Raw genomic sequence first — 16,674 nt, forward strand, 5'->3', positions numbered from 1 at the left:
TAGACTGCCAGAAAGCCTTTGACACAGTCCCCCATAAGAGACAGTTGCAAAAGTTGGAGAAACAGGCAGGAATAACAGGTAAGGTGCTCCATTAAACCATATGAAGAGTAAGTAATTAAGAGTAAGGAGCCATGCCGGAAACAATACGAAGAAATGCACACTATTTACCTACTGGCAACCGTGACCAAGTGATGACATGAGTTGCCAGTCAGTCTGACCTTCACCACTATACATAATAAGAACTAATGATCACATACATCTAACTTTTGAATGTAGTTCACACGGTCGTCCACATCTACTGGACGCTTACATGTTCTTTAGTGTCACAGTACCAAAATATATAACAGGCCCAATAACGTGCCGGAATGACAAAAATGGCACATTACCCGGGGGAAAAAGCAGCCTAAACTGACAATGTGATGAGGAAATGACAGCTTTCTGTGAGCCAGCGTTGCTTCCTCATTTGCCAGGCGTAAAAACGAAACTGCGCAATAAAGGAGACAGATAGCCGTGAGAATGTGGTGAAGTAGCCAGAGATGTACATATTCAGAGGTGTAGCCTACACTCACTCTATATGGTGCTACACTGAAAGTTTAAAGTTTAATTACTAATAAAATGGGTGTAAGTTAAGTAAAATTGGAAGGTAGAATAAAAAATGCAGATTGAAGACTTCATGATACCTGTTAGTCAGCTGTCACGGGCTGCTTCTTGGGGGTGGAGGACTGGTCGAGGACCGGGCCGCGGGGACAATAAAGCCCCGAAATCATCTCAAGATAAGATAACCATCCTTGGAGACAACAGGCTTCCTACCCCTTAACATCTAACAAGAAGCAACTACACTCACAGGGTATGTGCACAGAGCTGTGTTTTTAGTATATATACAACGAGCTTATTGTTTTTATACACAGGTGGAGCAGACGCCTCTGCCTCTCTCAGCAGGCTGAGAGCTTTCACTTCCCATAACTCATAAAATGTTTTACCCTGCTGGTTTTCCCTGGCACACTACCCACCAGTCGGTTTACACCCAGGTCCAAATTACTGCTGGGTGAACAGAGGTGAACAGTTAGGACTGGTACCCTCTAATTTTAACCCAGACCAAACCGGTCACTCGGTGCTTCAGATAACCTGCTTAGATCTTAAGGAGTACCTTGAAAGACTGCGGGGTCATAAGACTAACGTTCAACCATGAAACAGGTCTACACAGACACACCTATTGCAGAGGCGAGGAGAGAGGATGTATTCCTGTATGGAGCGTCTGGCACCAGCAAGAATAACGGAAGACGGATGAGACCTAGTATCAAGTTTTTTTAACTGCCCGAAGACGCTGACGACCACCACCACGAGAGGGTCAAATGAACGTGTCAATCTGGAGGATAGAATGACCTTGGTGTTCGAGAATATATTTAACATCCTCGTGGTATTCTTTTAGCTCTATCTCCAGTCGCGACACTGCACTCGCGAGTTACCCAGTCATAAGCAACGAGAATGACTGCTTATGCTGGCATTTAACCGGATATTTTTGGAGACCCCAACTGGGGTCTCACCAATGCAAGACAAGGATGCCAGGCGTTCTGCTGCCTCCTGAGAAGGGGCTGCTACTACACGTGTGTCAGTGTGGGTGGGGGCTGAACATGGGTATCAACTGAACCAGCAGGTGTTTATGGATGTGTAAATCATCAGGACGTGTACGTGTACGATTAGTATGAGAAAGATAAAAATACTTAATCCACTGGGCAGGACCAAACAAATTCTGGAACGTAGACGAATTGGGAGCAATCATGTGTGTTTGAGTATGGGAGTTATGACGGTTAAAAGGCGCCGTTGTCACAATGAAAGATGGAGCCACTCCAGGTGACGAGGTGGTCACCACTAAGGCCTTGGCAGGGTCAACGCTGAGGCAGGGTCAACCCTGCCACGAAAGTGAAAGGGGAACAGAGATTGTCAGTCGAGAGCCAACAAGGAAGCTTGATCTGGGCCCAACGAAGCCGAGGCTACGAAGCCCGATTTTCCATCACCGGCCGTCTCGGGGATCTGATAGCCCACCCCACGAGCCTGTATAAAAAAGTCAGTTCGGTGTCCATACAGCATTAATTTAAAATGTCTGCGTTTTGGAGCCAAGGGATACCACCTAGCAGGGCAGCGAGGGAGGCCGAGCGCTGGCCAGTGGAGGAAAGAGTGCGTCGTCCCTTTTAACAGAGGGAGTCGTCCTACTGCCTCGTACATTCTCGCACACTAGTGTAAGGACCTCTTTCTCCCTTTCGCCCCAGCCTGGACACCCAACCAACCACCAAGGGCAGCCCTCCAGCGGGAGGTCCGTCAACTAGAACAAGAGCCCTACGGGTTTGTCCCTTTGCACGTATAACACCCGGGGGCCTGGTGTTGGAGGTGAGATACTGGAGAGGGGGCCAGAGAACCCCTCACCGGCCCCAGGCAGTCGTACGTGAGCCCCCTCACCACGACAGGGGTAACACTTTGGAGAGGAAGGTTGTAGCGCAAGACCGTGTCGAGTTCTTCCTTACACTGACTACACTCCTGCAGTCTTCCTAGTGTTGTGCGTCTTCCCACATTTGTAATACATTTAAAGAAAACGTGAGTAATTGAATGATTAACTTTAAAAGATTTGTTCTCACCAGTTTGTATTAATAATAATAGTAATAATTCTTTTGGTCGTGAACAGAAAACCCGTGTACATATATAAATACAGTAGGCGTATATAGAGGTCACTCCAAGGTCGAACTATTGCCGCTCTGCAGGATGCAACTCAACAACAGTTGCCTAATTCACTAATACATTTTTACTGTTAGGTTAATAGGAGCATCAGATGAAAGTAAACGTGCCCAACCGTTTCAGTCCGTCCTGGGATAGGTACCCGGGATCCTCAGCTAAGAGTAAAGGGTACCACTGCAGCAGACCTGTAGCACGGATCAACCCACAGATACCTCTGTAGGGGACCCCAGAGACACTTCAAGATCTTACACCACCAAAGATCACATTCATTCCCCCCCAAAAAATAATACATGCTACGTATCCTAACTATGTATCCTCACAACGTATCCTCACTATGTATCTTCACTATGTATCCTCATTACGTATCCTCACTATGTATCCTCACTATGTATGCGCATGAATAGCCCACCATCAACTAAATATTTGACTTTTCTTTTTATTCTTTAGCTTCTTCCTTTTTCTTTTCAGTAAAAACTCTAGGGAAATCACACTATATTTCACACTCCATAAAAATGTCCTTGGGGTATAATTGCTAATATTTCTTAAAGAATTTAACTGTGGCTACCCCGACCAGGCTATGCCCGTCCTGTACCCCACCCGGACGGGCATACATGGGCCTGATACCCGAGTCGATAATGCTTGGGATTCGTAGTCCTAATTTTCCAGGTTCGATTCCTGGTGGTGGCGGAAACATAAGGGCAGAGTTTCTTTCGACTGCCATTCAATTTTACTGTTCACCAAGCAGTAAATAGGTACCTGGGAGTTAGACAGCTGCTGCTACGGGCTGCTTCTTGGGGATGTGTAACAAAAAGGAGGCTTGGTCGAGGACCGGGCCGCGGGGACGCTAAGCCCCAAAATCACTTCAAGAATCAAGGGGCCAGATTCAGGAAGCAGTTACGCAAGCACTTACGAACCTGTACATCTTTTTCTCAATCTTTGGCGGCTTTGTTTACAATTATTAAACAGATAATGAGCTCCAAAGCACCAGAAATCTGTTTAAGACAATAACAACAGTTGATTGGGACGTTTTCATGCTTGTAAACTGTTTAATAAATGTAACCAAAGCCGTCAAAGATTAAGGAAAGATGTACACGTTCGTAAGTACTTGCGTAACTGCTTCGTGAATCTGGCCCAAGATAACCACCCCATTCCCCCTTCCAAATTTGGTTAGGCTAACCCCAAGGGTCTGGCCTCGAGCTTTGGAGAGAGTTTTTAGTTTAGTTCATTTATTATGCACCCCATACCCATCTTGTGGGCGGTAGTGGAAAGGGTTACAGAGGCACATAATGGGCTCAGGGACTGAACCCCACAATTCATTTAGCTAAGCAAGTTACAATCTTGATGAGCTAGTTACAAAATTCAATATAAGTCGTCACATCAACAATGCTCTGGAGAGAGACAGACATTCTCTCATAGTATAGATTTATCTATACTAGACCTAGGAATATTTAAGTTTGCTTTTGTTTTTGTTTATTTGCAAGAGAACAAGACGTAAACATTGTTTGCTGCAACATTCTATTTTTAACGTTCAACTAAATAGTTACTTTACGTACAATGATTTTAGGATAAATGGGTTGCCAAATTCACGTTTAACCCTAGTAAGACTCGTTTATTAAGACTTGGAACGAAATGGTATTATATATGATCCTGCAAAATTGTACTAAAAATCATGGTGAGTAAAGTTATACCGTTATCGGGGAGCCGATCTATTCTCCCCGATAACTCCCTGTTATCGGGGAGTTATTAAATGATGGTTAACATTATCAAGGAAATATTTTCTGAGAGCCACTGCCTTTTGACGAGTAATCTGCAATAGATCTTTTATAAATTAATTTATACTCGCTTTTAAATGACTTTGACGAGATTAATCATTAGGTAATGTATACATTCTCGCTGTAACGTGTGAATTAACATGATTGGAAATTAAGTAAAAACAATCATAGCGGCGCATTTCTTACGAGTAAATTATTATAAAGCTTATAACTTAAGTTTTACTTGTATAAGGTTAACTATGGAAAGATTATATCCGTAAGGATAAAGATTATTGATCAGTCTTCACTTTCTAACAATGAGGATCAGAGGGACACGAGCCCCAAGATCCCTTCAGGGCGCGCTAACTTTCTGGGATTGGATAACTGCCTTGACACGCAACAGCAATTTGCTCACTGATTGAAAATTTGGTGAAATGGCGCCACCAATGTCACCTTCACGGGAACACCGGGCCACCAGGATACTTGGAGAGCTTGCGCTTTAAAACTTCCCACACAACCGATTCTGTTTATATTCAACCCGTCAATCTAATTGGGTTCAGCTTGTTTAACTTAAAATAATGCAGCTCGTTCTCTCGGTTTCCCACTAGGTAAAAAATTAAACCGGTTTTCCTAGCCAGAAACGCACGAAGTCAAGCAAGCCTCAACCCGTCCTCACACTAGGCTGGTTAAAGCAGCGGCCATCCTCCCGAGACGCATTCATTAATTTTAACATGCTGTGTATTAAACATTGGCTCTCTCTGCCTCTGTCCTTGTCTTGGTCTGTCTTTATCTTATAAAAATATAATTTATATAAGTGTCTAATGTGTGGGTGGTCGCCAGTGAAAGGAGCTTAGCAGTGAGAAATATTATATACTATACTGTGTTGGTAAATATATATAGTTAGTATATACTGCGTTAAAGAAGGAAGCTTTACGATAGAGCAACAAGGGCAGATTTACTGGTAGTTCACAACTAATAATATTCTCATTATCATTGTACAGTATTATTTTTCTCGCCCCCCCCCCTCGTAACAATTACTCGTTAAGCAAGTGTGTCATCTGTTATATTACTCGTTAAGCAAGTGTATCGTTGGTTATATTACTCATTAAGCAAGTGTATCGTTGGTTATATTGCTCGTTAAGCAAGTGTATCGTTGGTTATATTACTCGTTAAGCAAGTGTATCGTTGGTTATATTGCTCGTTAAGCAAGTGTATCGTTGGTTATATTGCTCGTTAAGCATGTGTATCGTTGGTTATATTGCTCGTTAAGCAAGTGTATCGTTGGTTATATTGCTCGTTAAGCATGTGTATCGTTGGTTATATTGCTCGTTAAGCAAGTGTATCGTTGGTTATATTGCTCGTTAAGCAAGTGTATCGTTGGTTATATTGCTCGTTAAGCAAGTGTATCGTTGGTTATATTGCTCGTTAAGCAAGTGTATCGTTGGTTATATTGCTCGTTAAGCAAGTGTATCGTTGGTTATATTGCTCGTTAAGCATGTGTATCGTTGGTTATATTACTTGTTAAGCATGTGTATCGTTGGTTATATTGCTCGTTAAGCAAGTGTATCGTTGGTTATATTACTCGTTAAGCAAGTGTATCGTTGGTTATATTACTCGTTAAGCATGTGTATCGTTGGTTATATTACTCGTTAAGCAAGTGTATCGTTGGTTATATTACTCGTTAAGCAAGTGTATCGTCGGGTATAATCATCATCAAAGAAGAGTACCGTATATTTCAATCGTTAAGTGTACTGTAAGTCATCTTAATCGTTATGAAAGTGTACCGTATTGTTACCTTATTCGTTAAACGAGGCTACCGTATGCTACCTCCAGCAAGTATCGTCAATTATCATAATAGTCAAGTTATCAAGCAAGCATTTATCTCAATCATTTCGTTACTAGGTTCAAGAATACACAACGCTGAAACAAGGTACCAGTGTGGTATAGAAAAAAAGGCAATACATATACGTATATATATATATATTTGCTGCGAAACCGCACCGATTTCAATGTACCACAATCAAACCACAACGAGAGCAAATTGGCGCAGCTCTTCTCACAGCCTGCATCTTGTTACAGCGATTACAGCGATGACAGATGCTGGTCCCCTATGTAGACCAGATGCACGGCTTTTGTTATTTTGCGAACTCTGCCTTGACAAAACAGGACCAAAAGGAGAGAGAGAGAGAGAGAGAGAGAGAGAGAGACAGTGTTATGTGGGTGAAGGGAGGCAGTATGGTGGAGGGTGCAGCACTAGGATACGACTGCAAGAAGGAATATATATACTTTGCACTGCCATAAAGCGTGGGAATCACAACTGAGGAGACAGAAATTATAGTATCTTGCGATGGTTTTGGGAAGCAACGTACCCACTGCCCGGCCTCTGACCAGACCTCTCCTCCCTCAAACTTCATGAGGGATCTGGTTAGTCTAGGCTAGTTGAAAAAATTAATTAATGATCATATAAACAATGAAGTGAATGAAGTAATAAAACTGGGTAAATCTAATAATTATAGCTCCCCGTCCCCACTTTTTTCCCATCAAAAGTACACACACGCTGTGTGCACAAACATTAGGCGCTCAGTCGCACTGAAAACGCACATGGTATCCCATGCGGTTTGGCCTCATACTGTTCCTCTTATGTGACTGATTGATGAAAATTAAGTCACCCAAGAGGAGGCACGGGCATGAGTAGCCTCTCATGCCCGTGTCTCCGTAAGTCCTCTCATCTGTTTCTCATAGTATTTTACCGGTGCCTGTGAAACGCATTTTGAATTTGAAAAATAATGTAAATATTGGTTTGAAAATAGAGTTGCAGATCTATGTAACTGTCCAAAATAATGCAATATAATATAAACATTACAAAAGTCGGAGCCGTAATTCAATATACTAAACATTACAGAAGTCAGGGTGTGGCGCTTAATATATATTAAAATTAATAATTTCGTGATTATTCTTCCGTATACTAAATATTACAGATAAAAAAGTTAGTAAAGAGATCAATTTAGACTAACGAGGAAATGAACTAACGATGTAGTACATTGTAGTAAATGTATCATATACTGTTTCAAACACAGACAACGTTGGTGAAGTAGTCAGCCTACAACAATACAACACTCCTAAAATGAAGGTACATATAGTAACGATGCGGTCATACTAATATTGACGTGATGGGCCAATAGAAAGTTTTGTATTATTGAATTTGGACAAACCGGAAAAGTTGATATTTATGTTGCTAATAAAACCTAACTTAACCTAACCTAACCATCTTACGCCTAATACACCGAGGCCTAATATAGTACAGATATGTGCCATACTAGACCTAGGAATATTTAAGTCTGGTTTTAGCTTTATTTGTTCTGGATTCTAACAAAAATAATACAAAAAGTGGCTTATTTGGGCTCCATAACTACATATTGGTACGATCGACCACATAATTACAAAAAGTACTATCATTTCAGGCGGATGGATTGAAAGTAATTATATTACTGTGTATACCAGGGGGTGAGCACTGATAATGCAGGTTCGAACCCGGGTCGGGTCACAGAGTTCTCAAGATCACTGATAAACTAAACAGCAAAAGTTTCAAGTGTTACTATTAATATGATTGGAGTTTTGGCCCGAGGCCAGTACTGAAAGTCGAAGATTATTCTGCGTGATTAGTATTTATAGAATATATTAACCTCCTGTCAACCTTAAATGAGCCTAGCCTGCAAATCAATTAATGTTAAAGACTTAAGAGGTCATGTTTGCGCTACGAATTAACAAGCTAGCCTTAATGTATTGTATATTATTATATCAGCATACTCATAAATACCCGGCAGCATTATATTTTATAAACGAAATACCAATGAGAATGTCCTACAGCATTTTTTAAGGAGTCACCTACTACATATCAGGCATTATAAAGGTGCATTTCCTTTGTTAAGACATCCGGTCAAGCTGTTTACGTCTAATCTGGTTTACTGGTATACATTATCGGAGGTAGAAGCCTGTCAAGCCCCGCTCCTGTGCCAGGTAAGTCCACTACGGGCTCACCATAGCCCGTGCTACTTGAAACTTTTTGTTCCAAGTAGCTGAATCTAAAACAACAACAACAGCCTATCAAGCTGTTGATACTAAGAAAGAAACTAAGGAAAATGGGTAAATGTTTACCGCCCAGTAGATCAAACAAGCGTCTTTTCATTATATTTTCTGGCCTAATGCGCCTCATTATGTTTGGTTAGCTTAAGTGGCGAGAGGCTGACTCATTATTTTTTCTCACATTTTCCCTACTTACACAGCACGGTAGGAAAACTTCCCACTCTGAATTACCTTCAATTCTTCACGATATTTGGCATCACTTCCAATTAAAAGATTGACATGGAAAAGACAGGAACAATCTGAAACTCGCACAAACAAGAATGGATAATTCAAGTCAACTTTAATTAGGGCCATGATCTACTGACGAGCACGTGAAGACGTCGAACCACGAAATATAGTTCAGTTTTAATGCCTCAACCCACAAAAATCAAATTAAAAACATTCAATGTCAACATTAACAGACAATTGAAAAAAAACAGTCTTCGAGCTGAGAAGGGAATACAAACATTGTGTCAGAATTGAAAATATAACTAATCTTCAAATGGCTTGAGAAACTTCCCTTATTTCTGACCCGAGACGAGAGTCTGAAGGTCATTACGGCGACTTAAACTGACCAGCCAGGAAGCATATATATTAATTCTGAGGAGTATAGTCCACGACTTAGGTAAATAAACAGTGTATATGTAGCAAGAAATGAGGTAGACGAGAGTAACTAGGTCACTCACCTTGATGTTAGCCGTGGGAGTGGTGGGGGAGCGAGCTTCCTGTACGCTGGGTAGGTTAATGATTAGGGACCGCCTGTTGGGGCTAAACTGAGAATGCATCTTTTCAACTAATAGTCTCCTCAGCACAACCCGGTCACCAATGTCTGCTCAAAACCTGGGCACTTTGAGTTTGTAAACACACACACACACACACAACCGATGATTCCACCTTTTACACAGGCAGCTTATGGCATGTTTCCTGCCGACATCTTAATTAGAAACAAAATAATTCAGGCTTACTAAGCAAATTTTCACCGTACAGCGTAAGAAACTGATTAGAGAAGACGTTCAGTTTGTGGACAGAAGGTAACCCGCTGTCCCTCGCGACGGCCGAGCTGAGGAGCTGACCATCAAGCACGGTGAAGCAGCAGCTCACTGCAGCACCACACACACCCGCGCCTCCACCCTCTGCTTCCCAGGGTGCTGGGAGAGCTGCTGGAGTACCTCATGCAAGAGATGCGGGTGGTTGCTGCCAGTCTTAAGCCGGTGGCCGGACTGGCAGAGGATGTGTGGTGATAGGCTGCGTCCGGCTCTTCTCTGGCCACGCTCGGCCCCGACGGTCTTCTTTACCGGACAAGGTAAACATTCTATCCATTTATTTTATCTTATTTGACAGTGTCAGACCACCGAGGAAGAATAGAAATATAATTTCCTTAAGTAGTTTCGTATATTAATACATCTTCAGAAGGAATCATCTTCATTTATTTATATATCTATATCTATATATATATATACAACAAAATACACTGGGTTGTGAATATATATAGGAGCTACCATGTGTGAGACAACAGGTCTTCTGCGATTTCCTGAATTCTTATGTTCTTATGTATATTTTAATGATCAAATGGTATAGTTTCCAAGCCACAAACATGTCGCTCGTTTGCCGTTAACAGCCGGGAACTGCTATACACATATGATACTCGTAGAGCTTATTTGCTGGCGTGACTGGATGCATCTGCTATTATAGCAGGGCTCTACTGCATATATTTTTTAATCGTTTGGGGACAATGAATGAATGAAGTGTGCATTTACAGGGCCAAAAATCGTATATAAATATACGTAACAATCGGTATTAATGATTCTCGTGTTAATAGGCATTCTATTGTATCATCTTCAACGTTGTGTGACATTAGAATAGATGGCACCTTAATTGTTTATTGGTGAGCACAAGCTCGGGAAGTAACAACTCTTGTATATATAAAAAAAAAGAAAAAAAAGTGGGTGTAAACAGTTTTTTGTTATTTTTTACTGTCATACCCTACCCTTGTGGTACCCTACTCACCACATTTCTTCAGTCAGCTTCATTTATGTTTTGCACGACCCTTTACTTAACTTGTTTTAACCGTTGTTTTGATTCATTCTAGTATTCTACCATTTATTCCATGTGCTTGTGAGTTTCTTGCCAGTCTTCCATGTAGTATTTCATCAAAAGGTATAGTAAAGTACAGTACATGTATACTAATAATTAATGTTAAAAACTACCCTCTGTACTCTTGGTAAAACTACTGTCCATAGTATAGTCTATGCCTGTCATTATTAAGTATCATCTAATTAAATTATTTATTTTGGGTAAATTGCCTGTTAAACTCGTATATGTTATCTTGCATATTCCTGTTAATTATCAAGTGTTTACCCTTTTAAACCTTACAACCTTGCTAATTTATTCTGTTATGTTCTAGTTATTTTCTAAAATTCACCTTTGTATATCCTTGCTATTATTAATAATGTTAAAAACTTTAATGTACTACAGATTCTATAATGTATTAGTCTATTTTCCTGAGGGGCAACTATTTCCCTAGTGGTCTTGATGGAGACAGGAAGGTGGCAGCTTATCAAAGGTTCCCCATTTGTCCTGATGATTTTATCTATTTGGATCATATATAGCAACAGTGTTTTGGCATTTGACTTGGTCTAAGTTATAAAACCTGGGACTCCACTGAATCCACAGGAAGTCTGGAGATTTCTACTGAAGCCAGTAAAAGTTTTACATATAACCCCCAAATACTCTAGTGTATAGTTCATCAACCGTACACTCCAGTTTTAGCTGATTTTCTCATTGATATATATCAATGATCCATCAATTGAAAGTTGCACAATAAGTGGGAACTGCAGTTAAAAAATCTAACCAAATCCTAGGAATAATCAAGCGTACATATATTCAAGCCAGTCATCCATGTAAAAGACCTCATCTTCAGTAAGACATATCTGCTTTGGAGAAAGTTCAAGGCTGAGTGACTAAAATTACTCCTGAACGAAGTCGACTCTCATACCAGTCATTTCATATATAATTAAACAACTTGGGATATAAATCAAAGCCCTGTAATTATATATAAAAACTTTATTTGTACAGCAACATTGGACCATTTTTATTTTAAGATACAGTAATGCTCAGGGCTACATCATCCAACCTAATGACCCAACACACACACACACACACACAAATAGGTGAGTACACACCTAATTTAAACATCTCTTCATTTTGATAGCCCAAAAAATGCACCTAGTTATTAAGAAAACACAAAATTTCACATACTGCCTTTGAGATATTCAGTTTCATCTACTAGTATTGTACTGTACCTATATTTCCATAACAAAATTTTAAAACATTAAAATGCATTCATATTTTGAATGCTCATGTTGCATGGTTTACAGATGAAAACTGGATGTAACTAGTCCACTATAAATTCAAATTGCTTTGCTTAAATTACCAGTACATTTTTGTCTGGTTCTTAAAACGATTACACTGTATATGAATAAAAAAAAATTGCCACTACCCAAAGGATGTGTATGGGGTCCATAATTAACCAATCTGATTCCACTTTTTTATAAGATCCTCAGACAATTGAAGATCTTGAGCTTGTGGGAGTAGAGCCGAAGCTCAACCCCCACAAGCACAACTAGGCGAGTACAATTGTGACTGAAAATGAACACAAACTATGAGAAACAAATTTAGTTTAAATTTATACAAGCTGCCAATCTTTTTGAGTGTGAATATCTGAATATTTTTTTTTGTCTGTTTGATCAATTGATCTTAAAACAGCAATACTGTATATGAAATATTAATGTACAGGATCCAATGCTGTACGAATCAGCATCATTTATAAATTTAAGATTTACTTATTAGTGAGTTGGGGACACTGGTGGTTGGTGCATTCAATACTTCCTCAAGATATAGACACAAAAATACTTAGTTAACTATACTTTTAGAGAGCACTTTAGCTTGAGAGGAATACTGTATGCTTTATTACAACACTCAGAATGCCTCTTTCAAGAAGTACTCGTGCAACCAAACTTTACATACAATTCAGTTAACATATTGCTGCTTAATGCAAATGAATAACTTCCACAAAACAAAGCTTGCTAATGTACATGTACATATTTAATTATTTAACAATGCGCATAATCATCATAAGCATACAAATGCGCAGTCGAAGTTTGTTATTAAAATTTGGTACACCTGCAATAGTTGAGGGGGTCTACCTAATTTAAATTAATATTTTATCAGCTTCTGAAGAAATGTTGTTCTTGATCTGCAACATGGCAACAATTATGAAATCCTACATGTCTAAACATTTGACCATATTTAAAGTAAAATATTACTCTCAAAACCTTCCTCAATCAATAGCAAAACAAAATATATGCAAATTTTCTTAAGTGTGTTTGATTATAAAATACTGTACTGTAATTAGTTGCTTGTACTTCCACATGAAACTATACAAGAAATATAAAACTTAGCATTTATACATGCAGAATATGGTGAAGGAATGCAGGGAAAACAGATAAAGATTGAAACAAAATGTGCAAACGATTAATAATGCTAAGTTCAAAATCAGGTTGAGAAAATCCTCAGGAACAATGGGGGGACCTTTGATAAGCCACTGTCCCCCATCGAGAGCACTAGAAAGATGGTGGCCCTTAGGTACATTCAGGTAAGGCAGAGACCATGTGATGCTAGGCAGTAAATACTGACTGTAGAAAGAAAACTAGGAGGAAGAGTACCTTCCTTACTCCTCCCAGAGAAAGTTCTATAGTTGACCAAGGACAACCGGGTTTCTAACTTTAAATACAAAATATTAAAATAACTTCATAGACACAGGAAAGTGATTTAAAGAAACTGGGCACAGAGCACCAATATAATACTGATTTGTGACAAGACAACTTTATTAATACACTACCCAAAGTCATTACCAATTTCATCCTTTTCTCGAAATACTTTATAAACAATATAGTAGTACAAATATTCTGTATTTGCAAATTCTTAATAGGTACTATACTTAAATGTCAATTGTCATGTATGAATTTGGTAATTAATCTTAATCAGATTGTACATAAAATTTTGCAATTTACACTATAAAATGTACACATTCAAGACCTCAAGAGTTCAGTACAGTATTCCTATACAGTACACAAAAAGAGCTCTACCATGATCCAGTCAAATTTTGGCATCATCTTGCAAGCAGGATCTTAACAATGATCATGTTGAAGGGCTCATTCAATTAGTGTGGAGGAAGGAGCTGACAGGGAGTTGGGAGAGAGCATCGTTCATGACCTTCTGCACCAGGTCATTAAGTTGTCTGGTCACCTCGGGCTTCACATCTTGCAGGATCTCTTGACCATTGTCATTCAGGAAGAGGTTCATCGTCCGAGCTGAATCAGTAAAACAAACATGAAGAAAAACATCAGTAACCTTTCAACAAAGCAATACTGAAGTACAAATATATGCCTCTAAAATTACTGAATCAATAACTGTTCTTTAGAAATGCTGAAAGGAATCTGAACTGCAATTTTTATCATATAAAAATAAGTTACTTAAAGCAGTACTGTGAAAGCATGAAATAATATACTCTAGTATTAGTTCTTCAACTTCTTGTTATTAGTTGACATAATATTCAGATTTGTCTGGCTACTGGGTTAAGACCGTGCACTCGGTCACAAGACGTTAGTTCCTCAGTGGGCAACCAGACTGTGCTGATGCACAGCAGTGATATTTTGGTGTTGGTCACTTGTTCCACTCATACTCTTGGATAAATTAAGAAAAATATTAAACATCTCAATATGTTTGCTAACAATAGAGTACTGTACTGCTTAAGGGCTCGACAAGCTACCAAAATTACAAAAATGCATGTAGTGTTGACTACTGAAAAGTAAATGCCTGGGGTCAACCCAGTCATCAATAACATTGATAATGATGATCAACATCAATAACATTGATAATGATGATCAACATCAATAACATTGATAATGATGATCAACATCAATAACATTGATAAAACTAATTCAACATTAAAACATTGAACCAACGTCAATAAATGAGCAATCAGTTACCAAAATTCATGGTAAAGAAACTAATGATTACTGAAGGGTATATTATTATATGAAGGGATATTTCAGAGCAAAACATTGTAGAAAATATATCCTTCAATAATCATTACTTAACTTTAAGAGAGAGTTTTCCTGAAGTTATATTTTTCAAAATTTTATCTTATGAAATGATAAAAGCTTTCCATTGTATTATATATGATTTTATTTTTTTATTTGAGTTAAAACATAGAAATATGACCAAACCTAACCTAAACTAACATAACTAAGTCAGTAATTCATGTTCTTAATATAATATTATAATATTAAATCAAATAATCCAAGTGAAAACAACAAAAATCATTCTGACTATTAGGCAAATCAGGCCTTGCATACTAGGCCGAGTAGCGCATTCTCGCTATTAGGTATGACATAATATATATGTGGATAGAGAAACTTACAGAGGACTGGATCTCCATTAAAGAGATTGTCAAGACGAAGGTTAAGGTCACGGATTGTGAAGTCAATATTTGTGTTGGTCACACTCAGACGATCCACGCCATCTCCGCCTCTTGCCACCTTTAACTGACTGTCTCCTGTTGCATCAACACCCTCTGAAACACATTCTCTATAATTAATAACATAAGAAATAATGAACATTATAACATAAGAAATAATGAACATTTATGAAATTATTGCCACAACCCCTAACAAATTTATAATATTAAAAATAAACTCCAAATGAGAAATCTTCATTCACTTCTCTTGTAAACAGTAGTAATAATACCTATGTATTATTACTACTGTAATAATACAGGTATTATTACTACTGTTTACTACTACTATTTACTACTATTATTACTACTATAATAATACATATGTATTATTACTAGAGTTGAATAATACTAGAGTTGAAAAAGATGAATAATACATATGTATTATTACTAGAAGAGAAATAATACATATGTATTTAAATTGAACACTGCATTACTGTCATATGCTGTAAGTTGTGGCTTTTTAGAAGAGTAAAAATTTGGTAAGGAAAGACAAACGTCATACTTGTTCCAAATGAGAGCTTTACATCTTCCACTGCTGATCTAGTGCTAAAATTGTGTGTTGATTAATATGTAATAAAACACTGATGGCTCATCCAAAATGTCATGTGGGTACTGACAACCTGTATATCTTATATCATTATTACTGTAGATAATATCCATTATTGTGGATATTATTACTACTGTGTTAACAATTGAATAATAAAACGAGCTTGGGCCTCACACACACGGGATCCAAGGTTCAAGTCTCCTAGAGTGTTACTTGAAATCTGAAATATACTGCCCCGGAAAGCTTCTTATGAAATCTAAAACAGTATTGCCTGTTTTAATAAATAACTGAATACTGTATAATGTACAGTGGATAAAAACCCAAACTTATGTATTTTATATAAATATTTGAACTACACCAAGTCTTTTACACTCTCCTGAGTGTATTATCAAGGTCTGAGTACAGTATATGGTTTGGACAAGACATACATATCAATGTCATTGAAATCCAAGTCTTGTCCAAACCATATACTCAGACCTTGATAATGCACTCCATTCAGGAGAATGAGAAAGATTCAGTGTAGTTCAGATGATCTTTACATAAAATCGATACATACATACAGTACGATAAGAATGGGTTTCTTATCCTGTGTAATTATGTCTGTGAAAGACATTAATATCACTTATAATTAACTACTTCTTGAGTGTTCTACAGAAATGTGAGGTGCAGTCAAGTACCTACCCCCTTATTTACCTACTGTTAACTCAAAACAAACAACAAATATAATTTTGTCAAAATATGTGATGAATGAATCTGTAAGTCATTAACAATTAATGCACTTGTGTGAAGGTCTCGTTATTACAACCACAATACATATTAATTCATAATTTAATGAGTGTCGTGTTTTCAAGAATCTTGTATTTAAACAGCTGCCACATTTTCGTCAAAGGAAGATTACAGAATAACAAGTGGCTAATGTCTATGCCACAGAATCATATTTCATACAG

The 16,674-nt window shown here is 38.3% G+C and overlaps 2 protein-coding genes across 5 annotated transcripts in view; both read right to left on the reverse strand.

Moving 5' to 3' along the window:
* Positions 1–9,887, reverse strand: part of LOC123775347 (SLIT-ROBO Rho GTPase-activating protein 1) — a 301,727-nt gene extending 291,840 nt beyond the window's left edge. For 2 of the 4 annotated variants that reach the window (XM_069311777.1, XM_069311774.1), the window contains exon 1: positions 9,287–9,818. In XM_069311777.1, the coding sequence (XP_069167878.1) occupies positions 9,287–9,385 (99 nt within the window). In that variant the 5' untranslated portion in view covers positions 9,386–9,818. Of the gene's footprint in view, positions 1–9,286 lie in introns of all 4 variants that reach the window. The other 2 variants (XM_069311775.1, XM_069311779.1) reach the window with 2 other exon arrangements.
* Positions 9,888–11,648: 1,761 nt separating this feature from the next.
* The window catches only part of LOC123775346 (protein takeout), a 30,887-nt gene continuing 25,861 nt past the window's right edge, over positions 11,649–16,674 (reverse strand). Inside the window, exons 5-6 of the mRNA XM_045770457.2 lie at positions 15,085–15,237; positions 11,649–13,972 (exon numbers count right to left, since the gene is read on the reverse strand). Coding sequence (XP_045626413.1) covers positions 13,818–13,972; positions 15,085–15,237 — 308 coding nt within the window. The 3' untranslated portion in view covers positions 11,649–13,817. The remainder of the gene's footprint in view (positions 13,973–15,084; positions 15,238–16,674) is intronic.

This window comes from Procambarus clarkii, chromosome 70 (assembly GCF_040958095.1).
Source record: "Procambarus clarkii isolate CNS0578487 chromosome 70, FALCON_Pclarkii_2.0, whole genome shotgun sequence".
In the NCBI taxonomy this organism is placed as follows: domain Eukaryota; kingdom Metazoa; phylum Arthropoda; class Malacostraca; order Decapoda; family Cambaridae; genus Procambarus; species Procambarus clarkii.